Raw genomic sequence first — 26650 nt, 5'->3', positions numbered from 1 at the left:
GAATTTTCAGTTTAACATTTTTCCCACAAAGAACTTCAGATTAAAGATGGCTTCACTGGTAAATCCCATTAAAAGTTTAAGAAAACAATAATGCCAATTATATACAACTCTGCCAGACAAAGAGGACAGAATATTCTTCAACTTGTTCTATGAGTCCATCATTACATGGATACCAAAACCAGACAAAAATATTATGAGAACTTAAAGACAGATTAATATCCCTGACAGAAAAAGTATAAAATTTCTTATCAGATGTTAACAAATATAATCCTACTGCATATAAAATGGATAATATCATCATGACCAAGTTGGGTTTTATTTCAGGAATGCTAGACTGGTTTAACAGACAGTGGAATTCACCATATTAATAAATACCATATTTATAAACTAAAACAAAAAAGAGACCATCTCAACTGATGCAGAAAAAAGTAGTTGAAAAAGACAAAATCCATTCTTGATAAAAATTGTCAGAAAACTAGGAACAAAAGAAATGTTCTTCAATTTAATGAAAAATCTATAGCTAGATCATGTTTAATGGTAAAAGACTGAATGTTTTCTTCCTAAGACCAAGAACAAGGCAAGGATGTCTGATCTCCCCACTTTTATCCAAAATACTGGAGTTTCTATTCAGTGCAATAATGCAGAAAAAGAAATAAAAGACATTTAATTATAAATGAGAGAAGTAAAATATCTTTATTTTTAGACAACATGATTGTTTATGTAGAGTATATAGGATCTACATAAAGTTCCTAGAACAAATGAGTGCATTTCTATATACTAGCAATAAACAATAAGAAATTAAAAAATTAAACTATAATATTCAAAAATGCTTAATACTCAGGATAAACATGACATAAAATGGGCACAGTGCTAAAAACTACAGAGGGAGAAATTAAAGATCTAAAATAGAGAGATATACAGTGTCATGGGTTATAAGACTTAACATTTTTTGTGATGTAAATTCTCCCCATGACCAAACACACTTTAAAAAGCTTATTAAACTTTATTCAGCCAACAAATCTGGGCTCGCTCCCATATACCCTCCCATCTTTTTCTTTATCTTGATCATCTCCAAACTCGCCAATTCAGTATGTGAAAATCTATTTAAAGTATAGATTCTTATCATAAAGAGAGATACTATTTTCCATTTTATTTAGACTTTAGTCAGATGGGCTAGGATTTATTCTTACATCTGCAAGAAAGGAAACAACAGCTGTAAAATTTAATATCTGTATATACATATCTGCAATTAAACTTCTAGGCTGAATTCTGAGACCCAAATAAATTTCTTATCAATGAAATGCAAGTAAAGCAGCCAGAAGAAGCACTGGGAATAAAAGAATTTTAAGCAAATTGTAAAAGGGTTGGGGTCTTGTAGCTTCACTGACAGCTCTTGTCCTGGTTGGCTTTAATGTCCTGTCCCATTGGGTCAGGATGGCATTTCTGGCCCCATCCCACTTCCCTGGTCCCATCAGTCGAAACTGGTATGGGCTGCAAGGACCAAAGTACACCTCCAGGGCCAGCTGGGGATCAGTCAGGAAGAGCCATGGTATGTTAGGTTTGGCCCCTATGAAGGAGCCCAGTTCATCCATGTATGTGATGTAATCTGTCTGCAAAGTCTGGCTCTGGCCAAACCTGAGGAAACAAAATAACACATTGCAGTGAGTGCCACATTTGTAAACAGAGGCACAAATTTCTTTCTTTCTTTCTTTCTTTTTTTTTTTTACTTTCAGAAAAGTAGCATTTTACTCAGACAGTAAAGCCTCTGTCTACAATGCGGGAGACCTGGGTTCGATCCCTGGGTTGGGAAGATCCCCTGGAGAAGGAAATGGCAATCCACTCCAGGACTATTGCCTGGAAAATCCCATGGACAGAGGAGCCTGGTAGGCTACAGTCCATGGGGTCGCAAAGAGTTGGACACGACTGAGCAACTTCACTTTCACTTACCTCCAGTAATACACCATGACTCCTCTCTTTTCTCACAACATAGAATGCATCATATGTTCTTTGACTTAAATGACCTGTTTTTGTTTTTTCCTCTCCTTTCTAACCTCTATTCAACTATGATGTCATTTTGGGCGCTTGCTTCTAGCCATGGGTGAACTGACCCTAGGGTCTCAAGGTGATTAATTAACTTAGTCTTTGATACATGATTATTCTTTATATGACACTTGCTTAAGATCTTCTCCAGAGTTAGATTTTTATGTTGATGTGTTTTAAATTGGGTTTATGAATAGTTTTAATATTTGCTGCAATTTATAAGTTGTTTCATACATTTAGTTGGAATGTGATCTCATTTGCTTTTAGAAACTCTTAAGAATAAGATTGACATTAAGGTCTCTCTTTCCCCTCCTCTTTCTTCTTATTGGCTTCAGACATAAAGGGTAGTAAGCAGAGTAAGCTGCGTGAACTGTTAGCACATAGGAGTGCTCATTTCACAGAGCTGTCCTGTGAACTGGAGGAGGTGCAGGGGAGGTATCTTTTGGCTGATCTTTTTATTAAAAAAATATTTATTTTAATTGGAGGATAATTACAATATTGTGATGGCTTTCTGTATGAAATAGGGAAGGTTTCGTTGAGTCTGAGTATACCCATGTCTTCTCTTCTTTAGGCCCTTAGCTAATGACTTTCTTGGGCCTTTAATGAATGACATGTTAGAGATTTTAAAGTAGAAATACTTCCTATATGGTCACTTATTCATCTATATGTGATCCATTACCTAATTATTTTTAATAGATTTTAATGTTTAATTTAAAAAGGACTGAATTTTATAGGAGTGATTAACACAAAAGAGTACATTTATACATCTGATGTTGAGTCACTTAACTTCCTACCAGTCCCATTTATGGTTACGTGAAAACTCATGATTGGATGGATCAGAAGTGACTATTCTTTTAGTAGAAAATATTAGGGCAGGTGAACTCTATTTAATACTGTATTTGGTTTTCTTGTTACAGCATTGCCACTGCTCACTTTCCAGTTAGCTAATTTGTGGTAGACATGTGGCTGATGGGAAAGAAGCTCTTGGGAAAACAGTCATTTCTCAACCTCAGCACTATTGACACTTTGAGATGGATAATTCTTTGTATAGGTGGACTGTCCTCTGCATTCCTGGTTTCTACCCATTAGATACCAGTAGCATGCCCTCTTCACTTGCAATGACCAGAAATGTCTCCAGATTTTGCCAAATGTCCCCTGAGGGGGAAAATCACCCCTGTTTGAGAACTTGTGTGCTAGCGTTATAGAGGAGAAATATAATGATTATTATTTGCCCATCTAATACCGCTTGATTATAGCAAGTGTTTCAAAAATGTGAACTGACTAATGACAAGGTTATAGAATCTATTAATGTTTTCCTACATAAAAGGCAAATTTTAAGATTTGTTCATTAGCAAGTACCATCTCTTACCATTTGAGTTTCTTCCCCATTTTCTCCTCAATGTCATCCATCATTTCATTTGTAGTTGGCAAGGTACATGAATCTAAAAAAGAAATGAAGTCAGAGATATTGAAAAAGAAAAAGAAATCAGAAATATGCAATTACACATGATGAATTTCATTTAGTGTTTATGAACTATATCCATAACAGATTTTCTATCAAGAGGAACTATCTTTAGTGTGTTTAGCAGAATAAGAATTCACAGAAACAAAGATTTGAGAAGCCAATGAACTTGCTCTGGGAATTGCAAAGCTGGCCTTCCATGAGATAGTGGCAGTGGAAAAGTTTGTAGCTTCAAGTGACTGAGTCTTATACTTCTGATGACATTATGGAGGGCCTAATCCTCAGCATGACTCATGCATATAATAGCTTACCAGTGTCTTCATATTTCTTTCTGCATCCTCTTACCAAGAATGATCTCAAGAGATAGTCTGGTAAAATAATTCAATCTAAGGTCCATGGCAATTCAATTGGGACAATGGAAGGAAATCTGGATTTTCCAACATCAGCCTGTAGCCAAGGAGGATATTTTAAGGGATGACAGAAAATTTTTAGTTTTTTGTAAATTTCACATTAATGGAGGCCTCTTCCAGTTGCTAACTAGCTCATTTGGCTCTGTAATAATGGCAGGGGATATATGACATTCTCGTGAATACTCCCCAATCATTGTTAGTATCTCACCTCAGCCTGCTGGTACCCTGTGGTCAGATATTTGCTGTGCCCCTATGAGAAAGTAAGGGACCAGAATTCTGGTCATTTTGCTCGATGTATCTTAAGTGCCAAGACAGAGCCTTGTGCATAGCAGGTGTTCAGTGAATATTTGTTGAATGGATAAATGATGCCCTTAGTTTTATGTGGGCTTCCCTGGTGGCTCAGAGGTTAAAGTGTCTGCCTGGAATGCAGGAGACCTGGGTTCGATCCCTGGGTCAGGAAGATCCCCTGGAGAAGGAATTGGCAACCCACTCCAGTACTCTTGACTGGAGAATCTCATGGAGGGAGGAACCTGGTAGGCTACAGTCCATGGGGTCACAAAGAGTCGGACACGACTGAGTGACTTCACTTTCACTTAGTTTTATGTAAATTTCTTGGATATATGAACTGTATCTGATCTTCCCATAAGAGTGTTGTGCCTTTTAAGAGAAAAAGATAATAGGATCACTTACAAAAGATTTCATGATGGGTTTTTGAAAGTAATGAACCTTCATGGTACATCTGAAATAGAAATTTACTTATCCACAACATGTTAAGAAAACATACACATATGCTCTTTGATTGTAACTTTTTCTTTATTACCTATAGTCTAAATTTCTATGGACAGTATGTTAGGTAAGGTACAACTATACTGGCCAAGGTTTTTGAATCCTTGAATAAAAGCACACTTTAACAGTGGTGATCAATATGATTCAGTTCAGTTCAGTTCAGTTGCTCAGTCGTGTCCAACTCTGCGACTCCATGAACTGCAGCACGCCAGGCTTCCCTGTCCATCACCAACTCCCCGAGTTTACTCAAACTCGTCTCCATGGGGTCAGTGATGGCATCCAACCACCTCATCCTCTGTTGTCCCCTTCTCCTCCTGCCTTCAATCTTTTCCAGCATCAGGGGCTTTTCAAATGAGTCAGCTCTTTGCATCAGGTGGCCAAAGTATTGGAGTTTCAGCTTCAGCACCAGTCCTTCCAATGAACACCCAGGACTGATCTCCTTTAGGATGGACTGGTTGGATCTCCTTGCAGTCCAAGGGACTTTCAAGAGTATTCTCCATCACCACAGTTCAAAAGCATCAATTCTTCGGTGCTCAGCTTTCTTTATAGTCCAACTCTCACATCCATACATGACTACTGGAAAAACCATAGCCTTGACGAGATGGACCTTTGTTGGCAAAGTAATGTCTCTACTTTTGAATATGCTGTCTAGGTTGGTCATAACTTTCCTTCCAAGGAGTAAGCGTCTTTTAATTTCATGGCTGCAGTCACCATGTGCACAGTCAGCCACTGTTTCCACATCTATTTGCCATGAAGTCATGGGACCAGATGCCATGATTTTAGTTTTCTGGAGTAAATTAAATCAATATTTGAGACATTGTTTTTCTCCATGTAGCCCTTATATTCTTAATTTGTCCACACAGACATACTCGTTGCCTCTGAAGCCCATAGGATCCAGGTGGAGGAAGGGGGAGAAGATTATCAACAGAGCATAAAAGTGGCTTGACACTGCTATTTTGACAGAGTTGACACCAATAATGTCTCCAGCATGACCTGACACCCATCAGGGCCCTTTCAGTCTTTGCAGTGTAACTTGACATTGCAGTGACCCACTGCTGTCCTCTTGCTTTTATAGGCTTTCAAAGTCCTATCAATCCCCTATGAGAAGTTTAAGCCCTCTGACATAGCTTGTAAGGCCCTCCATGCTCTGGTTCCTTCCTTCCTTCCTTTCTTGCTACTCTCTACCTCTGCTTTATATTTCATTACACCAAAATGCTTCTCATTCTTCACACATTCCATGCTGAGTCTTACCTTTATACCTTTCCTCAGGCTGTTCTATTTTTAGACAATAACTTACAACCCAGTTATCCTCACCACAACACCCTCAACCTTTCCCTGTTGTAGCATTCCCGCTACCCTGTTTTAAGCTCTATGAGGTCAAGGCTCATGTCTGTCTTATTCCCTTTATATCCCCAGCACCTGTCACAGAGCTTGGCATGCAGTATGTGCTTAGTAAATATTTGTTGACTAAATGAATGAAAGACAGAATGGCCCACTTACTTGCAAATACTTTAACAGCCCAGCGGGCCTGTAGGTCAGCTGTGGGGATGGCAGCACCAAGGGACTGGACAAGGCCAATCACAGCCAAGGTTGGCTTTTCCAAGAATGGGGGGAAGATGCCTTTGAACAAGGTGACCTCATTATTTCTGCTTTTGATGATGGAGTCATCAAGGAAGGGGTAGGCATAACCATAGCCTGTTGCGAAGATGACGTAATCAATGGCCTCAAACACTGTCCCATCCTCAAATATGGCTGAAGTCTCTGTAAACTCCTTCACATTGGGCTTGATGGATACAGTGCCACATAGGATGCGGGAGGGGAGCTCATCATTGAACACAGGCTCTTTCCTCAAGGTGCTGTGGAGAAATAAGAGAAAGAGGCACATGCTATAAAGTACCTCATTTCCAAGAAATATCTGCAACAGTCCATAGCACTGAAACCAAATTTAAGCAGTTGAACATCAGCATGAAGACATAGAGGGCAGCTAAACTCTCTTCTTTTGGGAAAATTCTTTCCTGTTGATATTAATAGTCCTTAAGACATCTGTTTGACATATGGATGGCCAACAGGCACATGAAAAGATGTTCAACATTGCTAATTTTTAGAGAAATAATAAACTACAATGATGTACTAACTCACACTGGTTAGAATGGGAATCATTGAAAAGTCTACAAATAATAATTAGGAATTTCAGATACATACTACTATATAAAATAAGCACAGGGAAATGTATTCAGTATCTTTTATTAACCTGTAATGGAAAAGAATCTGGAAAAGAATATATTTTAACTGAATATATCTATATGTCCTCCATCCCTTAGAAGAAACAGCCCTCATAGTCAGTACTTGGGTGCAATCTCAAGAATGACAGAATGATCTCTGTTCAGTTCAGTCGCTCAGTTGTGCCCAACTCTTTGTGACCCTGTGGACTGTAGCACACGAGGCCTCCCTGTCCATCACCAACTCCCGGAGTTTACTCAAACTCATGTCCATTGAGTTGGTGATGCCATCCAACCATCTCATCTTCTGTTGTCCCTGTCTCCTCCTGCCTTCAGTATTTCCCAGCATCAGGGTCTTTCCAGGTAAGTCTGTTCTTCGCATCAGGTGGCCAAAGTATTGGAGTTTCAGCTTCAGCACCAGTCCTTCCAATGAACATTCAGGACTGATTTCCTTTAGGATGGACTGGTTGGATCTCTTTGCAGTCTAAGAGACTCTCAAGAGTCTTCTCCAACACCACAGTTCAAAAGCATCAATTCTTTGGCGCTCAGCTTTCTTTATAGTCCAACTCTCACATCCATACATGACTACTGGAAAAACAATAGCTTTGACTAGACCAATCTTTGTCAGTAAAGTAATGTCTCTGCTTTTTAATATGCTGTCTAGGTTAATCATAACTCTTCTTCCAAGGAGCAAGGGTCTTTTAATTTCATGGCTGCAGCCACCATCTGCAGTGATTTTGGAGCCCCCCCCAAAATAAAGTCTGACACTCTTTCCATTGCTTTCCCTTCTATTTACCATAAAGTGATGGAATCAAATGTCATTATCTTAGTTTTCTGAGTGTTGAGTTTTAGCCAGCCTTTTCACTCTCCTCTTTCACTTTCATCAAGAGGCTCTTTAGTTCTTCTTCACTTTCTGCCGTAAGGGTGGTGTCATCTGCATATCTGAGGTTATTGATATTTCTCCTGGCAGTCTTGATTCCAGCTTGTGCTTCATCCAGCCCAGCATTTCTCATGATGGACTCATTTCAAGGCAAAAAGGACATCTTTTTTTGGTGTTAGTTCTAGAAGGTCTTGTAGGTCTTCATAAAACCATTCAGCTTCAGCTTCTGTCTAAAGGACAGAAATGGTATGGACCTAACAGAAGCAGAAGATAGTAGGAAGAGGTGGAAAAAATACACAGAAGAACTATACAAAAAAGATCTTCATGACCAAGATAACCATGATGGTGTGATTACTCACCTAGAGTTAGATGTCCTAGAATTTGAAGTCAAGTGGGCCTTAGGAAGCATCACTACAAACAAAGCTAGTGGAGGTGATGAAATTCCAGTTGCGCTATTTCAAATGCTAAAAGATGATGCTGTGAAAGTGCTGCATGCAATATGCCAGAAAATTGGAGAACTCGGCAGTGGCCACAGGACTGGAAAAGGTCAGTTTTCATTCCAATCCCAAAGAAGGGCAATACCAAATGATGTTTAAACTACTGCACAATTGCACTCATCTCACGTGCTAGCAAATAAATGCTCAAAATTCTCCAATCCAGGCTTTAACAGTATGTGAACAGAGAACTCCCAGATATTCAAGTTGGATTTAGAAAAGACAGAGGAACTAGAGATCAAATTGCCAAAATCCATTGGATCATAGAAAAAGCAAGAGAATTTCAGAACATCTACTTCTGCTTTATTGATTATGCCAAAGCCTTTGACCATGTAGATCACAACAAACTGGAAAATTTTTCAACAGATGGGAATATCATACCACCTTACCTGCCGCCTGAGAAATCTGTATCCAGGACAAGAAGCAACAGTTAGACCTGAACATGGAACAACAGACTGGTTCCGAATTGGGAAAGGAGTACATCAAGGTTGTATATTGTCACCCTGCTTATTTAACTTATATGCAGAGTGCATCATGCGAGATGCCAGGCTGGATGAAGCACAAGTTGGAATCAAGATTGCTGGGAGAAATATCAACAATCTCAGATATGCAGATGATACCACACTTATAGCAGAAAGTAAAGAGAAACTAAAGAGCCTCTTGATGAAAGTGAAAGAGGAGAGTGAAAAAGTTGGCTTAAAGCTCAACATTCAGAAAATGAAGATCATGGCATCCGGTCCCATCACTTCATGGGAAATAGATGGGGAAACAGTGGAAACAGTGACAGACTTTATTTTCTTGGGCTCCAAAGTCACTGCAGATGATGACTGCAGCCTTGAAAATAAAAGACCCTTGCTTCTTGGAAGAAAGGTTATGATCAACCTAGACAGCATATTAAAAAGCAAAGACATTACTGACAAAGGTTGGTCTAGTCAAAGCTATGGTTTTTCCAGTAGTCATGTATGGATGTGAGAGTTGGATATAAAGAAAGCTGAGTTTTGAAGAATGGATGCTTTTGAACTGTGGTGCTAGAGAAGACTTGAGAGTCCTTTGGACTGCAAGGAGATCAAACAAGTCAATCCTAAAGGAAATCAAGTCCTGAATATTCATTGGAAGGACATGCTGAAGCTGAAACTCCCAATACTTTGGTTCCCTTGATGCAAAGAACTGACTCTTTGGAAAAGACCCTGATGCTGGGCAAGATTGAAGGCAGGATGAGAAGGGGACAACAGAGGATGAAATGGTTGGATGGTATCATCTATTCAATGGACATGAGTTTGAGAAAACTCTGGCAATTGGTGATGGACAGGGAAGCCTGGCATGCAGCAGTCCATGGGGTTGCAAAGAGTTGGACACGACTGAGCGACTGAATTGACTGAATATATATACATATATATATATATATATATATTTAACTGAATTACTTTGTATACCTAAAACATTGTAAATAAACTATACTTCAATTAAAATGTCTGCAAATGTTAAATTCTGGAGAGGGTATGGAGAACAGGGAACCCTCCTACACTGTTTGTGTGAATGCAAATTGATGCAGCCACTATGAACAACAGTATGGATTTTCCTTCAAAAACTAAAAATAGATTTCCATATGACTCAGCAGTCCCACTCCTGGGCATATATCTGGAAAAGATAAAAACACTAATTCTAAAGGATACTTGTACCTCAATATTCACTGTAGCACTGTTTATAATATCCAAGACATAAAAGCAATCTCAGTGTCCATTGACAGATGAATGGATAAAATAGATGTGGTACACACACACACATACACACACACACACACACACAGGAATATTACTCAGCCATAAAAAAGAATGAAATAATGCTATTTGCAGTAACGTGGATGGACCTAGATATTATCATACTAAGTGAAATAAGATAAAGACAAATATCATATGACATCACTTGTGGAATCTTTAAAAATGGTACAAACGAATGATATAAACTCACAGACAGAGAAAACATACTTATGGCTACTGAAGGGGAAACGAGGGATGGATAAGTTGGGAAACTGGGTTTAACGGATACACAGCTACTATGTATAAAATGCCCTTCTCTAGTGCTTCAGATGGTAAAGAATCAGCCTGCAATGCCAGAGGCCCAGGTTTGATCCCTGAGTCAGAAAGATCCCTTGGAGGAGGGCCTGGCAACCCACTCCAGTATTCTTTTCTGGAGAATTCCATGGACAGAGGAGCCTGGCATGCTACAGTCTGTGGGGTCACAAAGAGTTGGACATGACTGAGCAACTTCCACTTTACGTTTTTTGTATACAAAATAGGTAAACAGCAAAGACCTGCATAGCACAAAGAACTATATTCAACATCTTATAATAATGTATAGTGGAAAAGAATCTGAAAAAGAACACATATGTATAATAATCACTTCACTACACCTGAAACATTGTAAATCAACTCTACTTAAAAAAATAAAGAATATCTGTCTGAGCTGCTTCTTTTAGCTTCTTGAAACTTGAATATTCTCTTGTGGATAACTTAAACTATTTGAAGACTCACCAAATAGATGAGGATAAAACTAATTCCTAGTCACAATAAAGTTGTTATGAGTGCTGACTGTGGAACCAGGTGGCCCAACTTCATAACCTAGCTCCTTCTCTTACTAGCTGCTGCTTCTCTGTATTTGTATTTTGTATTATATGGAAAATAGGGATAGTACAGACGCTATCTCGTAAAATTGTTGTGAGAGTCAAATGAACAGTTATCTGTAAAGCACCTAAAACAGTGCCTGGCATGTGCAAGCATCATTATTCTAAGTGAACTGTTATTATAAATAAGCTCTCATTTTACATGAGGAAATCAGATCTACTGTGGTGAGATGTTTTAATGCTATGTTTGGTTTCCTTTCATTAACTGTAGTTGCAAAAAAAAAAAAAAAGTACAATTTTGATACTGCACTTCAGTTGCCAAAATTCTAGGAATGCTGTTTTTTGATGACATTCTTCATTTTGACTTAATTTTCCTTCAAGGATTCTGGAGTTTCCTCTAACTATCTCAAAGGCTAAGAAACTTTATAAATCTTAGAATTTATTTCTATATTCCACACTGTTCTCTACCTCTTTAATTCTGCAACCTCTTCTTTAACCCTATGGGCAATAAGTAAGTCACAGCCAAACCTGTTTTTCTCCCCTGTTACCCTCCCTACAAAGGGAGGAGTGAGAAGGTATCATTAACACCTTTTGGTAACTGGAACCCTTCCTGGATAAGTGGATTTCCAATTCTATGTTTTTATTGTCTGAAGGAAAAAGCCAAAATATGGTTTGCAGTTACTATTACAAGACAAAATATCTTTACCAGTTCAAGCTCTGAAACTTCTATTACATTAAAAAATTTTTTAAATGCATGAAATCAACATTTTTCTCAAGAGGGTATTGCAGTCTGCCAGACAAAGTAAGATAAGTGCTACAGAGTGAGAATTTGCTACTAAACCTTGTATTTATTACTACAGTTTACAATTTGCTCTCACTTTTTAAGCCTGTATTTCTAATCACAATGAAAAGCTTTTGCTTTTCATGGACCAAAGATGAAATTTCTAAGGAATTCTTTTTTTTTTCTTACCCACTTAAATGTTCTTTTTTTTCAGATATACTGATTCATCTACCTAGATACCTTTTTAATTAGTAGGTGTTGGACTCTGTCTTTATAGAGAAGTAAATAAATGAATCATTAATTTGCCAGGTTACATCATTTCTGTGTCTCTCCCCTGTCTTACATGTTCCACGCCTCCTCACTGTCCTGCAGAAATGTCAACCCTTCCATGGAGGCATGCACATTCATTTTGAGACTCTACTTGCTGAGACATGTTTATTAACACTACTTTGTTAATTGCTCTTCATGCCCATTAGAAGACACTAATATGAACTGATATTTGCAAAGCTTTATAGTTCACAAAGTAATTCTTATATTTTAAATTTCACTGAATACCACAACAGTCTTGAGTACATCTTACTATTGCTATCCATATTCGTCTATAAGCATGGACAAAATATTCCTCAAGAAAATCATTTATGAGATGTCTCAGCCCTCAAAATTCTGTGTTATTTCTTGTGGCAACCCCAGATGAAACTTGCATGTTAGGGTGTTCTAGCTACCAGATCCATCCCCACTTTGTATTCTTTCTTACTACTTTTACCACTAGACTAATTTCAAAAAGGTTTTAATCCCATTCATGGTCTCTGATTATACCATGTCATCTGTGCAGTCCTTAATTTAATTTCACCAGGCTTAATGTGATAACTAAAGCAAGGCTTAGAACGAATTCAACTTAAACCAGTGCTTCACTTTTTTTAGGGCTTTCCTGGTGGCTCAGAAGTTAAAGCGTCTGCCTGGAATGTGGGAGACCTGGGTTTGATCCCTGGGTCAGGAAGATCCCCTGGAGAAGGAAATGGCAACCCACCAATGGCAACCCACTCCAGTACTCTTGCCTGGAGAATCCCATGGAGGGAGGAGCCTGATAGGCTACAGTCCATGGGGTCGCAAAGAATCAGACACGACTGAGTGACTTCACTCACTCACTTTTTTTAAAATAATAAGATATGTATTATCTGTAGTACCTATTTAAAGGCATCAGGCCGTAGTTCTCATGTTTAAACCACTTGTTCATCTTCTTGACATATAACCAGTCAGAGACAAATGAAGGAAGGGCATTCCGGAGAAAGGATGCAAAGCGGGTAACATACAGCATGTCCCAAGGATAGCCGTCATCCCAAACCCGACTCATGACCCAGGAGCCACTTCTGGTGCTGATAATGACCTGGTAGGGAAGGTAACAGATTTCAATATTGCTCTGTAAGAATTAAGCAGATACAACACAATTCTATGGACATCTATATACGTTATTCAGGTAGGAAAACTTTTAAAGAGGTAGGTCAAGATGAGTAGTCCATGATAGAAGCTAAATAGAGGCAGAACTACCTCTCTTGCTCCACCTCAGAGGGCGAGGGCATAGGTGTTGAAAGAGTGACTATCTGACATCTTGGAATATGAGAGTTCTCTGTTCCCTGGTGGCTCAGTGGTAAAGAATCTGCCAGCAGTGCAGTAGCCACAGGAGAGGTGTGTTAGATCACTGGGTGGGGAAGATCCCCTGGAGGAGGGCATGGCGAGCCACTCCAGTATTCCTGCCTGGAGAATCCCATGAACAGAGGAGCTTGGTGGGCTACAGTTTGTACGGTCACAGAGAGTCATGCATGACTGAAGTGACTTAGCATGCATGCATTATTCAACTGTGACAAGTATAATCTTTGCAGACCCTTAAGACTAAAATGGTAGGTCTAGTAAAGATCAGTCAATGGTGGTGGCTGGTGGTAGTTGCTTGGCTGAGTGGGGGAAATGCAGCTAACTTGCTGGCCAAAATTAGCCTGAGGATATGCCAAGGATTTAATTCTGTTCTCTGTGCCTGGTCTCCTATTCTAGTCCTTACTACACACACACTCCAGGACCCTGGCAGCTGCTTTAGCCCAAGACAAGCCCAGACTGCTTATCTATTTTATCACTTTTGTGATAACCCAAGGGAGTCTGACTTTGAATAATCCTTAGGTATTTTAAAATATCCATTTATGAATTTATTTATTGAGCACCTATTTCCTTTAGAAATATGTTAGTATGTATCTATGGATATCTCCATATACATTTCCCTTAATATCCGGGTAGGAGCACTTTTAGAGGTAGGTCAAGATGAATAGTCCATGATTGAAACTAGGTATTTAGAGACAGAACTACCTCTCTCCACCCCAGAGATCAAGTGCGTAGGTGTTGAAAGAATGACTACCTGACACCTGGGAGTAAGAGAGCTCTTTGTGCAACTGTGACAAGTTTAATCTTGTATTAGAAATATGTTCAGTTCTTTTGGGTTTATTGGTTATGTATGACTCAACATGGAGTCCTCTGGGAAGCCGTCTTTGACAATTCATCCAGCAAAGTTCGATTATCTAGTCATGGTGCTGCCACAGCCACAACTGAAGTCTCATTGCTTCCTTTCATGATGATCGTGTGCCTGTCATCCTACTACTACCCACTGATTCCTCCTTGAAGTCAAGAAGTAGCTTGACTTCTGTATTAATTTCTAGCCTGATGCAGTGCTGACACATAAAAAAACAGTCTGTGATTTGTTGGCTGTTGAATAGGTAAACAATAGTAAAACCTAAATTTTGTTTCTTCCAGAGTGGTAAGCATAGTACTGTTGCATGGTAGGTGATAAGAAATAAAGGTTAAATAAATAAAGGCAGAGCTTGACTAGCAACCAGTTTGCTTGGAGGTATCAGAACATAAAATTAAAACCAAAAATGCGTGTTTACATATATATATACATGCACTTAACTCTGGTTTCAGCAGACTATACTTCCTTATTAGCATGGGACACATTATATTGCTTCACAGGGAGAGTGTCTCAAGTCCTTGATTTGATTGGCATATACAGCAGGTGACATGGTGAATGCCATCCTCAGTGCTTGGGATACTGCTGTTGTAGCATAGCCATCCGAAGTGTGTTTCCCCAGACCTTTCAGATCTCATACCTGTGTAACCAGACGGCTGAGCTCAACAGCAATGTCACATCCTGAGTTTCCCAGGCCAATCACGAGGACCCTCTTCCCCTGGTACACTTCTGGGCCCTTATAGTCCCGGCTGTGGAGGTAGTAGCCTTGAAATCGGTTGAGGCCTAAACAGAACATGGGGAGTGGTTTGAGTTGACTTCCAGAAGAAATGCTTAACAGTCACTTTTCTTCCCCCTACTATTGTTTTTTTTTTTAAATATATAAATTTATTTATTTTAATTGGAGGTTAATTACTTTACAATATTGTATTTGTTTTGCCATATATCAATATGAATCTGCCATGGGTATACACGTGTTCCCCATCCTGAACCCCCCTCCCTCCTTCCTCCCCATACCATCCCTCTGGGTCGTCCCAGTGCACCAGCCCCAAGCATCCTGTATCCTTCATCGAACCTGGACAGGTGATTCATTTCATATATGATATTATATATGTTTCAGTGCCATTCTCCCAAATCATCCCACCCTCTCCCTCTCCCTCAGAGTCCAAAAGACTGTTGTATACATCTGTGTCTCTTTTGCTGTCTCGCATACAGGGTTATTGTTACCATCTTTGTACATTCCATATATATGTGTTAGTATACTGTATTGGTGTTTTTCTTTCTGGCTTACTTCACTCTGTATAATTGGCTTCAGTTTCATCCACCTCATTCGAACTGATTCAAATGTATTCTTTTTAATGGCTGAGTAATACTCCATTGTGTATATGTACCACAGCTTTCTTATCCATTCATCTGCTGATGGACATCTAGGTTGTTTCCATGTCCTGGCTATTATAAACAGTGCTGCAATGAACATTGAGGTACATGTGTCTCTTTCAATTCTGGTTTCCTCGGTGTGTATGCCCAGCAGTGGGATTGCTGAGTCATAAAGCAGTTCTATTTCCATTTTTTAAAGGAATCTCCACACTGTTCTCCACAGTGGCTGTACTAGTTGGCATTCCCACCAACAGTATAAGAGAGTTCCCTTTTCTCCACACCCTCTCCAGCATTTATTGCTTGTAGACTTTTGGATTGCAGCCATTCTGACTGGCGTGAAATGGTACCTCATTGTGGTTTTGATTTGCATTTCTCTGATAATGAGTGATGTTGAGCATCTTTTCATGTGTTTGTTAGCCCCCCACTATTTTTAAATGTTTGATTCTCCTATTAGCAATTTTAATTTTAAAAATTTCCCTAATTGAAAAGCACTTATCCTTTTGGATATTTTTGGCACTAAATCCCTAACTAATTACTTTTAAAGACTTCATAAAAAACTTAAGGAATTTGAACTTATATTCTCTAATAATCATAGTATTTGTTGAGGGTTTACTTATCTTAGTCATTTAATCCTGATAACACCTCTGAATGGTAGGTACTACTATTATCTCTATTTTAAAAGAAAAGGAAATTGAGACAAAGAAGTTTAGTGAGTTGTCTAGGGTTACATGGTAAGTATCTAGTAGAATAAGGAGTTGAGCCCAGGTATCTACATTCAGAACCCCCAAATATTCTGCCCCTTAGCATTAATTCTGTCAATCTTCTATTATCCCTTAATCTCTACTCTTTTAATTACCTTGTTTTATGAACAATATGGGCCTTCCTTGTGGCTTGGCTGGTAAAGAATCTGCGTGCAGTGCAGGAGACCTGGGTTTGATCCCTGGGTTAGGAAGATCCCCTGGAGAAGGGAAACACTACCACTCCAGTATTCTAGCCTGGAGAACTCCATGGACTGTATAGTCCATGGGGTCGCAAAGAGTTGGACACGACTGAGCGACTTTCACTTTAACTTATATGAACACCAGCCTCTGCATATGAGCTCTACTATTTTTGAGGGGAAGCATCCCTGTTGCAAAGGAAGGAATGAGGGAAGGAAAATACGAAGGAAGGAGAGGGGGAAGCAGGGAGGAGGAAAGATGAAGAAAGGAAAAAGGAAGGGAGGTTGCTTATGTATTTATTTGCTATTTGCCACTTCTGCAGAGTAATGAAATGTATCACTACACACTCACACACATACATACTCACACACTCACTGTGATTTTTAAAGTTAATTTGCAAAATGTGGATATAGATGAAATTTAAAGACCCAAGTTTATTCTTTATCGACCTGTGTCTTCATCTAATCTCTGACCTGCAAGTCCTTGATTCTTTTAGGATGAAGGCAATGATGAGTATATTTGACATATCATCACACAATTAAAAAAATATTTGGAACCTTAAGAATGATCATTATGTACAATCTGTGGAAAACTCTATCTTATTCCATAATGTTTGTGTATAAGATTCTTACATATTTTCCAAACTTACCAGGAAAGGAATCCGTTGGTAGATTGGGGTACACATGATGTCCTGAACAGATCATTACAGCATCAAAAATAGTAGATTCCTGTTTCTCATCCTTTTCTGAAACAATTTCCCATTGGCCAGTGATCAAGAAGTTGGGACATTTCTTTATACTAGTAACCAGGGTCTTAAAGAAAACCAGAAAGAAATTGCTTCTTTTTACAGTTCTATAAGGTTTTTTTGTTTGTTTGTTTGTTTGTTCCTTGCAGTATTTCTGTGTAAAAAATAATTGTTGTGTGTTCTCATGGTCATTGAGAATAATGTGGAAAGGCATTAAAATAGGAAGTCACAGTGAATCTGCAAATTTCACAAGAATAATTACTCACTGGGGTGTATTTATTTTTCTGACATCTAGTTAGTAGATTTGGGATACTTTGCACTGCGTATTCTTATGAAAGGTGCCATATCATTTGCTTGCTGTCACCCTGCATTGACATCCATGGCTGCTTCCTCTTCTATCTGCTCCAGTAATATGCGATTATCTCAGGCTTCAATCCTTGATCTCTGTTTTGCAATATAAGGACACTATCCTTTGGAAATATTAGTCACTTCCATTGTAAGACTGTTATGTTGATGTCAGCTCAGTTCAGTCACTCAGTTGTGTCTGACTCTTTGCGACCCCATGGACTGCAGCATGTCAGGCTTCCCTATCTATCACCAACTCCTGGAGCTTGGTATAAGTAAAATTGTTTAAAATTTAATCAGATAAATAAATAAAATATTAAGTAAAGTTCCAATTTATGATTTTGCTTATTATTTTCCCCACTATATATGTGTGCTCTGCACATAACTAATGGATTGAAGTTGAGTTCTAAACAAATGGGAAGTATTACTTAATAATTACGGAGACAGTGCTGCTATGCCATAACTCCTAAGGCTTTTAATCTAAGAAACTAAGTGTGTGAAGAAAAAGGGCAATACAATTACTCTTTTACATTGTTACTCTCTTCTTAAAGGCAGAATCTCTAACAAATGCCACATCTAGTAGAATTACAACTCCTTGGGCATTGAACCTATAGAAGTCTAAGTGTGAACTAGAGACTTTGGGGTTGTTTCTAAAACATAAGCATGTGAGGGTGGAAAGTTCATTAGGCTGGTACAGCTGCCTCCACCATTTTCTATGATGTTTTGAAAGCTCTTAGAGACTTTGGAGAACACATTTTAAGGGGAAATAAAAAAATTCATGAGTGCTTTATAATCTGAACCAACATTTGATTGGTGAGGTGTCCAAACCTTTGACTCTATTTTCTAGGATGATGTCCTGTATCTCTGCTTCTCCTCTAATACTTAAACACATTGATGTCAACAGCACACGTTACAAGGTCCTTACCTCAAACTGTATATATCTGAAAAGATTCTTCTTTTGAGCAAATGTCTTTATGTAGTCCTGGACCTTGCTTTGGTGCATGTAGTTCGGGTAATCGTCAGGGTATGGGAAGTCTGGAAAGCACATCATCTCTTTGGAAGAGTTGGTGAACACAGACTTGTAGATGCTGGCTCTGCCTTCTTCTGAATGGTCCTAAGGAGAATAAGACGACAGGAGAATAGATGGTTGGATGGCATCACTGGCTTGGTGGACATGAGTTTGAGTAAGCTCCAGGAGTTGGTGATGGGCAGGGAAGCCTGGTGTGCTGCATGCAGTCCATGGGGTTGCAAAGAGTTGGACATGACTGAGCGACCAAACTGAAGAAGAATAATAAGGCTTAAAAGGGAAACCAAGAATGGCATTCCCCTCAGTGACTATTCAATGATCAGTTGATTGAAACTTTTTCCATATGTTAAAAAAAAAAAATGAAAAAAAAATTGACTGCTGTCTGTAAGACATGGAAAGGAAAGCCTTCAACAACACCTGGCACAGAGCTGGTGAATCTTCCATCTTGATCCTTTTACTCTGATTAGCTCCAGTTTAGCTCTTTTTTTTTCCCCCCAGTCACAGCACTGGGTCTGATCTCATACTCATTTTAAGAACATTAAGAACATTTAAGAACATAACTAAATAGTCCACTGGATGCTGTGGCTTTTAGCCTATTTGATTGGCTGTATGGAATTCGGTGAACTCTTCTCTTCACTAGCCATAGAACTCTCTAAAGAAGTCATTTCCTGAAGGGCTCCTTAGACTGTCGCTTCCTGGGTCCCACCTCTGAATTTCAGTGTGTCTGGGGTGAGGCCTGAGAATGTGTATTTCTGACAAGATCCCTGTGCTGCTGATGCTGTTGGTCCAGGGACCAAGCCTGAGGACCACTTCTGTAGTGTGAATGAATTCTGTGCTTGAGGAGTTCCTGAACTCACCAACTAGTGGCATTCACTCCTCACTAAAGAAACAAAAGAAACAAAAAGCCTTAGAACTTGTGTTAAATTTTGGCATCTTACGGTAAAACCACCATGTAATTGAAAAGTGGCTTCTTTTGAGGAGCGGTGGAAGGCTAAGTTCAAAACAAACATTTCCTTTCTGTTTCAAGAACAGGATAAAAGTTCACAGAATGTGCTGCCTTGAAAGTACATCTGAAAGCTGGCAACCCATCTTTCCCCACATCTTGAAGGAATTCTCATGAAAGGAAGGAAAAGGATGAAATGTTATATTGCTTCTGGATTAAAGACAGCTAACTCCCTCCAGTCCAACAACCCCAAATGAGAGAACTGTGTCTCTGGGGGGCTGCCTGAGTCTTCACTGTTTCCCCTTAAGTGACAAAAATAAACTTCCTCTACTCGTGGTTGCTGCATTTCTCATGATAAGTAAGCCCAGAGATTTTAACTTTTTAAACCTCTCTTGGAAATTTCTGCTAAGGTCAGGGAAAGAGTGAACGCTTTGGCTTGGTGGGTTCTCATGTTTGAGTCTGTTACTGCTCACCCCTAGCCAGTAACTTGTGTTAATGTTTGTGAAAAGGAGTTTTCTAAGCTGCCCACTAAAGGGAGGGCTGAGCTGTGGGTTGGAGACTGGTTTAAAAAATGTATGATTTTGCTCTGAGAAACAGAGATAATAAGACCATGAATTATTTCCATCATTAACGAATTACTGGACTCTTTCACCACTGGACTCCAGCCAATCTTAACACAAGAAGAGAAGAGTACATTCCCTGCAGCTCCTTAGAATTTTCCCTAAAAGACTGTTCTGCAAACAGAGGAAAATAAAAATTTTATGTAACAACAGACAGTAGCTCCAGAGAGTTCACATTTTCAGTATTTAAATATGTGGGGTAGTTTGAGCCAGTAGGGAGGAAATTAAGCTCAGATGCTCCCTGATGGCTGGAAGAGCTTGTCATAGATCTAGATGTCTAGGACAAGATGTCACGCTATGGGGCATGTTAGCATTGTCTGTCTTGGGTTGTAATTGTATCAATCTCCTATCATCCCCACTAGAACATAAGTAACTTGAGGGCAAGGTCAGAGACTAATTCAAAACTATTGTGCATGCATTTTAGCAGTCTGCCTTGATCATCTTTCATATTCCCATTTTATCAGTCCCATTTTTGCTTGCTTAGATATACCTTCAAGGTCCAGCTCAAAAGTTGTCCCCTTCTCATGCCTTTCCTTATCTTCCATCCCACATATCGGAAGTCATCTCTACTTTCACCAAGCTCTAATTGTTTTTACTATCCTAATCATATTCTGTTTATTCATTTGTATTATGATTATTCTAAGACTTCTTTTCCCTCTGCTTTTAGAATACTGCATGCCTGCTGTACCTCTTGTTTGCAGCTATGACTAATGTAGTACCCTATGCATAATGAACTCAAATATGTATTTGCTGAATGAATAAAGGAATGAATGAGTGAAACAAAATTTCAGATAGTTCTGGTTCAATACTTTTCCCTTTGCAATCCAAATGACCTATTGTATGTGGCTTGTTGAGCAACCTTTTATTACAGCCACAACAAAATCTTTTGAGGTCATGAGGTCCTATATTAGAGTGTATGAAATTTAAGACATGCTCACATTCAGCCTGCTAGTTTTTAAATCCCATTTGATTTTTATTTTACAGAAAAAGCACACAGAGAAAAGTTCAGAATTCTCAGGTTTCTCTCTCCCAGAATACCTTCTACATGACAGAACTGGTAAGATAAAAGCTTAAGGTAACACACTTTTCAAAAATTCCTCTCTGATACTACAGCATACCAAGCAACTTTTCTTAGAAAAGAGGGAAGAAGTGGGGTGTATGGAGACGGCTAAAGTTTAGAATATTTGTATATGGTTATACTCCCACACGGAGAAGGCAATGACATCCCACTCCAGTACTCTTGCCTGGAAAATCCCATGGACAGAGGAGCCTGGTAGGCTGCAGTCCATGGGGTCGCTAAGAGTTGGACACGACTGAGCAACTTCACTTTCACTTTTCACTTTCATGCATTGGAGAAGGAAATGGCAACTCATTCCAGTATTCTTGCCTGGAGAATCCCAGGGCTGGGGGAGCCTGGTGGGCTGCCGTCTATGGGGTCGCACAGAGTCAGATATGACTGAAGCAACTTAGCAGCAGCAGCAGCAGCAGCATACTCCCACAGGGCTTTTGAGAATAATTCTGCTTATACACAACGACTTTATGAGAAAGATATCTTTCCTTCTTGTGGATAACCCAGAGTCTGACTTTGAATCATATTGATCTATCATCTGCTGCTGCTGCTGCTAAGTCACTTCAGTCGTGTCCGACTCTGTGCAAATCCATAGACGGCAGCCCACCAGGCTTCTCTAGCCCTGGGATTCTCCAGGCAAGAACACTGGAGTGGGTTGCCATTTCCTTCTCCAATGCATGAAAGGGAAAAGTGAGAGTGAAGTCACTCAGTTGTGTCCAACTCTTAGCGACCCCATGGACTGCAGCCTTCCAGGCTCCTCCATCCATGGGATTTTCCAGGCAAGAGTACTGGAGTGGGGTGCCATTGCCCTCTCCGGATCTATCATCTAGTGCTTCCTAAAATAAATTTCCTGATCTAGCTGTACTGGTTAACTTATAGATCCATGAACATACCATGTTCATTGTCTTCCCTGAGCCTTTCATGGATTGCTGGTCACTGCTACCTGGAAGCCTTTCCCACCTGATGCTGGCACACTGCTGGTGTCTGTACTGCTGGGAATGCCCCGCTTTCTGGGGCTGTGTCACATGATGGTTCTTCACTTTTCTCATCTGAGAACATCCTTCAAGTCTCAGCTAAATGTTATCCTATAGGAAATTTCTCTTGACCTGCTAGTATTTTAGGAGTCCAGCCTTATCTAAATCTCAAGGCATTTATTTATTTAAGTAACAGTCACCACGGGCTATCTTGTTGTAAAGTTATATAATCTTTTGTTTGTACTTGTAGGACCAGACATATTAACATTTTGGAATTTGTAGATTTTTGAAGTTTTTCCTAAAGTATTCCTAGTGAGATCTGGTGCAACACCTTATCATCAAATGTAATAAAACTACTACAGCAAAACCTGGAGTTGGACAAAGACTATATATATAGTGTCATATCAGTTCAATCATGTTTCCTGACCATATGATTTCAGGGCAGGTTTTGCTATTAAATGAGTTTTTCTGTCACGAGATTGTGGACCTTTAGTAAGGCTTGCTACACCAAATGAAGTAGAAACCATTTACATAAAGTGGTTATGACACATATTTGTCATCCCAGGACTTAGTACAAAACTCTGTCAAAATAGATGCTCAGGCAGCACTTAATTACTTCTAATAAGTCAATGCAAAGAAATAGAGGGAAAAAACAGAATGGGGAAGACTAGAGATCTCTTCAAGAATGTTAGAGATACAAAGGGAACATTTCATGCAAAGATGGGCTCGATAAAGGACAGAAATGGTATGGACCTAACAGAAGCAGAAGATATTAAGAAGAGGTGGCAAGAGTACACAGAAGAACTGTATAAAAAAGATCTTCATGACCCAGACAAGCATGATGGTGTGATCACTCACCTAGAGCCATATATCCTACAATGTGAAGGCAAGTGGGCCTTAGAAAGCATCACTACAAACAAAGCTAGTGGAGGTGATGGAATTCCAGTTGAGCTATTTAAAATCCTGAAAGATGATGCTGTGAAAGTGCTGCACACAATATGCCAGCAAATTTGGAAAACTCAGCAGTGGCCACAGGACTGGAAAAGGTCAGTTTTCATTCCAATCCAAAAGAAAGGCAATGCCAAAGAATGCTCAAACTACCATACAATTGCACTCATCTCACATGCTAGTAAAGTAATGCTTAAAATTCTGCAAGCCAGGCTTCAGCAATATGTGAAGTGTGAACTTCCAGATGTTCAAGCTGGTTTTAGAAAAGGCAGAGGAACCAGAGATCAAATTGCTAACATCCACTGGCTCATCAAGAAAGCAAGAGAGTTCCAGAAAAACATCTATTTCTGCTTTATTGACTACGCCTAAGCCTTGACTCTGTGGATCACAATAAACTGTGGAAAATTCTGAAAGAGTTGGGAATACCAGACCACCTGACTTGCCTCTTGAGAAACCTGTATCCAGGTCACGAAGCAACAGTTAGAACTGGACATGGAACAACAGACTTGTTCCAAATAGGAAAAGGAGTACGTCAAGGCTGTATATTGCCACCCTGCTTATTTAAGCTATATGCAGAGTACATAATAAGAAACGCTGGGCTGGAAGAAGCACAAGCTGGAATCAAGACTGCCAGGAGAAATATCAATAACCTCAGATATACAGATGATGCCACCCTTATGGCAGAGAGTGAAGAGGAACTAAAAAGCCTCTTGATGAAAGTGAAAGAGGAGAGAGAAAAAGTTGGCTTAAAGTTCAATATTCAGAAAACTAAGATTATGGCATCTGGTCCCATCACTTCATGGGAAATAGATGGGGAAACAGTGGAAACAGTGTCAGACTTTATTTTTTTGGGCTCCAAAATCACTGCAGATGGTGATTGCATCCATGAAATTAAAAGATGCTTAATCCTTTGTAGGAAAGTTATGACCAACCTAGACAGCATATTAAAAAGCAGAGATATTACTTTGCCAACAAAGGTCCATCTAGTCAAGGCTATGGTTTTTCCTGTTGTCATGTATGGATGTGAGAGTTGGACTGTGAAGTAAGCTGAGTGCCAAAGAATTGATGCTTTTGAACTATGGTGTTGGAGAAGACTCTTGAGAGTCCCTTGGACTGCAGGAAGATCCATCCAGTCCATCCTAAAGGAGATCAGTCCTGGGTATTCATTGGAAGGACTGATGCTGAAGCTGAAACTCCAATACTCTGGCAATCTAATGCGAAGAGTTGACTCACTGGAAAAGACCCTAATGCTGGGTTGAATTGGAGGCAGGAGGAGAAGGGGGCGACAGAGGATGAGATGGCTGGATGGCATCATCGACTTGATGCACATGAGTTTGAGTGAACTCTGGGAGTTGGTGATGGACACGGAGGCCTGGCATGCTGCGATTCATGGGGTCACAAAGAGTTGGACACAACTGAGTAACTGAACTGAACTGAATAAGTCAATTAACAACCATTTCATGGTTTAGATTAAGCTGATCATGTCTCCCTGATCAAATGTAAATTAAAAATTGAATTCATAAAAGAAATACCTTGATTATTTCCTAGTGGAAAATACAAATTGATGGTCTGCATTTCATGCAATATTTTCAGTTATAGGACCCCCAGAGCAACATATTTTTGCAGGTTGGGCAATACAGAGATCAGGACAGACTGAGGTTACAAGATAAATGATGTGGCTAGAATATCTTCAAGCCAGATAAGTATCATCTATATATGATCCTAATGGCTAGGAAGTTCAGGATAGAAAATCTGGAAGTTCCACAAAGTTGCTTTTTGAAATTTAAGAATTGGTTTTATAATGAATATTTCCTGATTATATTGTTTTTCTAGCTATGAACTTACTGGCAGAGATAATCATTTTTCTCTCTGGATATGGCCTGACAAGAGTATTTAATATCCATGTACACACCACACACAGTCAAAATTTATAATAACCTATAATATGTGCCTAATAGACATGAATTAATTAAAAAATCATATCCTGCTATAATTGTGAGGCAGGTTAGAAGGAACTTAATTTTCAGCTTCTGCATTTGACTAATAAGCATTTGAAGGGTGGAAGAATAAAGTGACTTTCCTGAAATCTGTCTGCTTAAAAAATCAGAGTTGATATTGGAACTCAGGACTTCTGACCCCAGTCTAGGTTTTTCTTTTTCACATGTCCCCCATGTTCTCAGGATTTAATAGCAATAGGCATAGGATGTTCTCAGGATTTAATAGCAATAGGCATAAGATGTTCTCAGGATTTAATAGCAATAGGCATAGGATGTTCTCAGGATTTAATAGCAATAGGCATAGGATGTTCTCAGGATTTAATAGCAATAGGCATAGGATGTTCTCAGGATTTAATAGCAATAGGCATAGGATGTTCTCAGGATTTAATAGCAATAGGCATAGGATGTTCTCAGGATTTAATAGCAATAGGCATAGGATGTTCTCAGGATTTAATAGCAATAGGCATAGGATGTTCTCAGGATTTAATAGCAATAGGCATAGGATCTTTCAGTTACATGGGGAGGCAGTAGTATAGTTTTTCTGTTAACTTCTGACCCTTTAACCCTTAAAAGCCTAGAGATTTGGGCTCTGCCATGTAGGTGGCAACATTTAATGAGCTGGAGAAGTCTTCTTCAGGATAAGCCTTGCTGGTATGAGATAGTTTTAAATGATAGGACTTGAGTAGGATGGGAGAGAGAAGATTTTATTTTTCAGAGCATCTGGAGCATTATGATCAAGTCTGAAAGAACTGTTCACATTTGATTTGCAGTGTAAACCCATCACTTCCTATTGTTTTACTCACCGAGAATTCCCACAAACCTCCAACTTCATTGCTCCTTTCAAAGCAGGTGGGCTCCAGCCCCTCTTCCAGACAACACCGTATGGAGGCCAAGCCACTGACACCAGCTCCAATGATGGCCACTCTCTTCACCATTGTTGCCCGTAGGAGGATCTGGAGAGAACTTCTTCAGAAGATATCCCTAAATGCTTAAGTTTTTTCAGTAGAAATAATCAGCTGAGGTTTGTATGTCGCAATCCTCATCTTAACACTCAAGAAGACATAGATACACATTACGAGTTTATGCTAAAAAAAAAAAAGTTTATGCTCTTTTTTCTTTTTTTACCACTTTTGCTATAGTAAGATACTGAATCTGACTTCTTCTGGTTATTCAAGATGCCCAAAATAGCAGAGCCAGTGAACCCCAGAGCAGTGAGGACCTTATAAATCATCTATCTAATGCTCTCAATTGCAAATGAAATGACTGTCATTCCAAGAAGTTTACAAATTACTTCTTCAGGGTCTCAGAGTTTATAAGTATAAGAACTGGAACAAGAATTCAAGCCTTCTACATAAAAACCCACCATAATGGATCCCTTATACTTACTTGGAATGTTTGGTGTTAAGGGGCCTTACTCTTAATCAACAACCTTCTTTCCCCAGAGAAGTTACAGTTCTCTAAACATAGAAGAGAAT

The 26650-nt window shown here is 39.3% G+C and overlaps 1 protein-coding gene across 1 annotated transcript; it reads right to left on the bottom strand.

Moving 5' to 3' along the window:
* Positions 1–674: 674 nt before the first annotated feature.
* On the bottom strand, positions 675–26650 carry LOC138416033 (putative dimethylaniline monooxygenase [N-oxide-forming] 6). The gene is made up of 9 exons (XM_069544695.1): positions 26562–26650; positions 25979–26163; positions 18523–18711; positions 17157–17319; positions 14836–14978; positions 12877–13076; positions 6199–6554; positions 3410–3482; positions 675–1635 (listed from the first exon to the last, which is right to left on the bottom strand). Exons 2-9 carry the CDS (start codon positions 26108–26110, stop codon positions 1293–1295), a joined length of 1599 nt encoding a protein of 532 aa, XP_069400796.1. The 5' UTR covers positions 26111–26163; positions 26562–26650; the 3' UTR covers positions 675–1292.

Source organism: Ovis canadensis, chromosome 12, assembly GCF_042477335.2.
Source record: "Ovis canadensis isolate MfBH-ARS-UI-01 breed Bighorn chromosome 12, ARS-UI_OviCan_v2, whole genome shotgun sequence".
NCBI classification, from domain to species: Eukaryota; Metazoa; Chordata; class Mammalia; order Artiodactyla; family Bovidae; genus Ovis; species Ovis canadensis.
The sequence above is the reverse complement of the archived record's forward strand: the minus strand, read 5'-3'. Positions and strand labels throughout refer to the sequence as shown.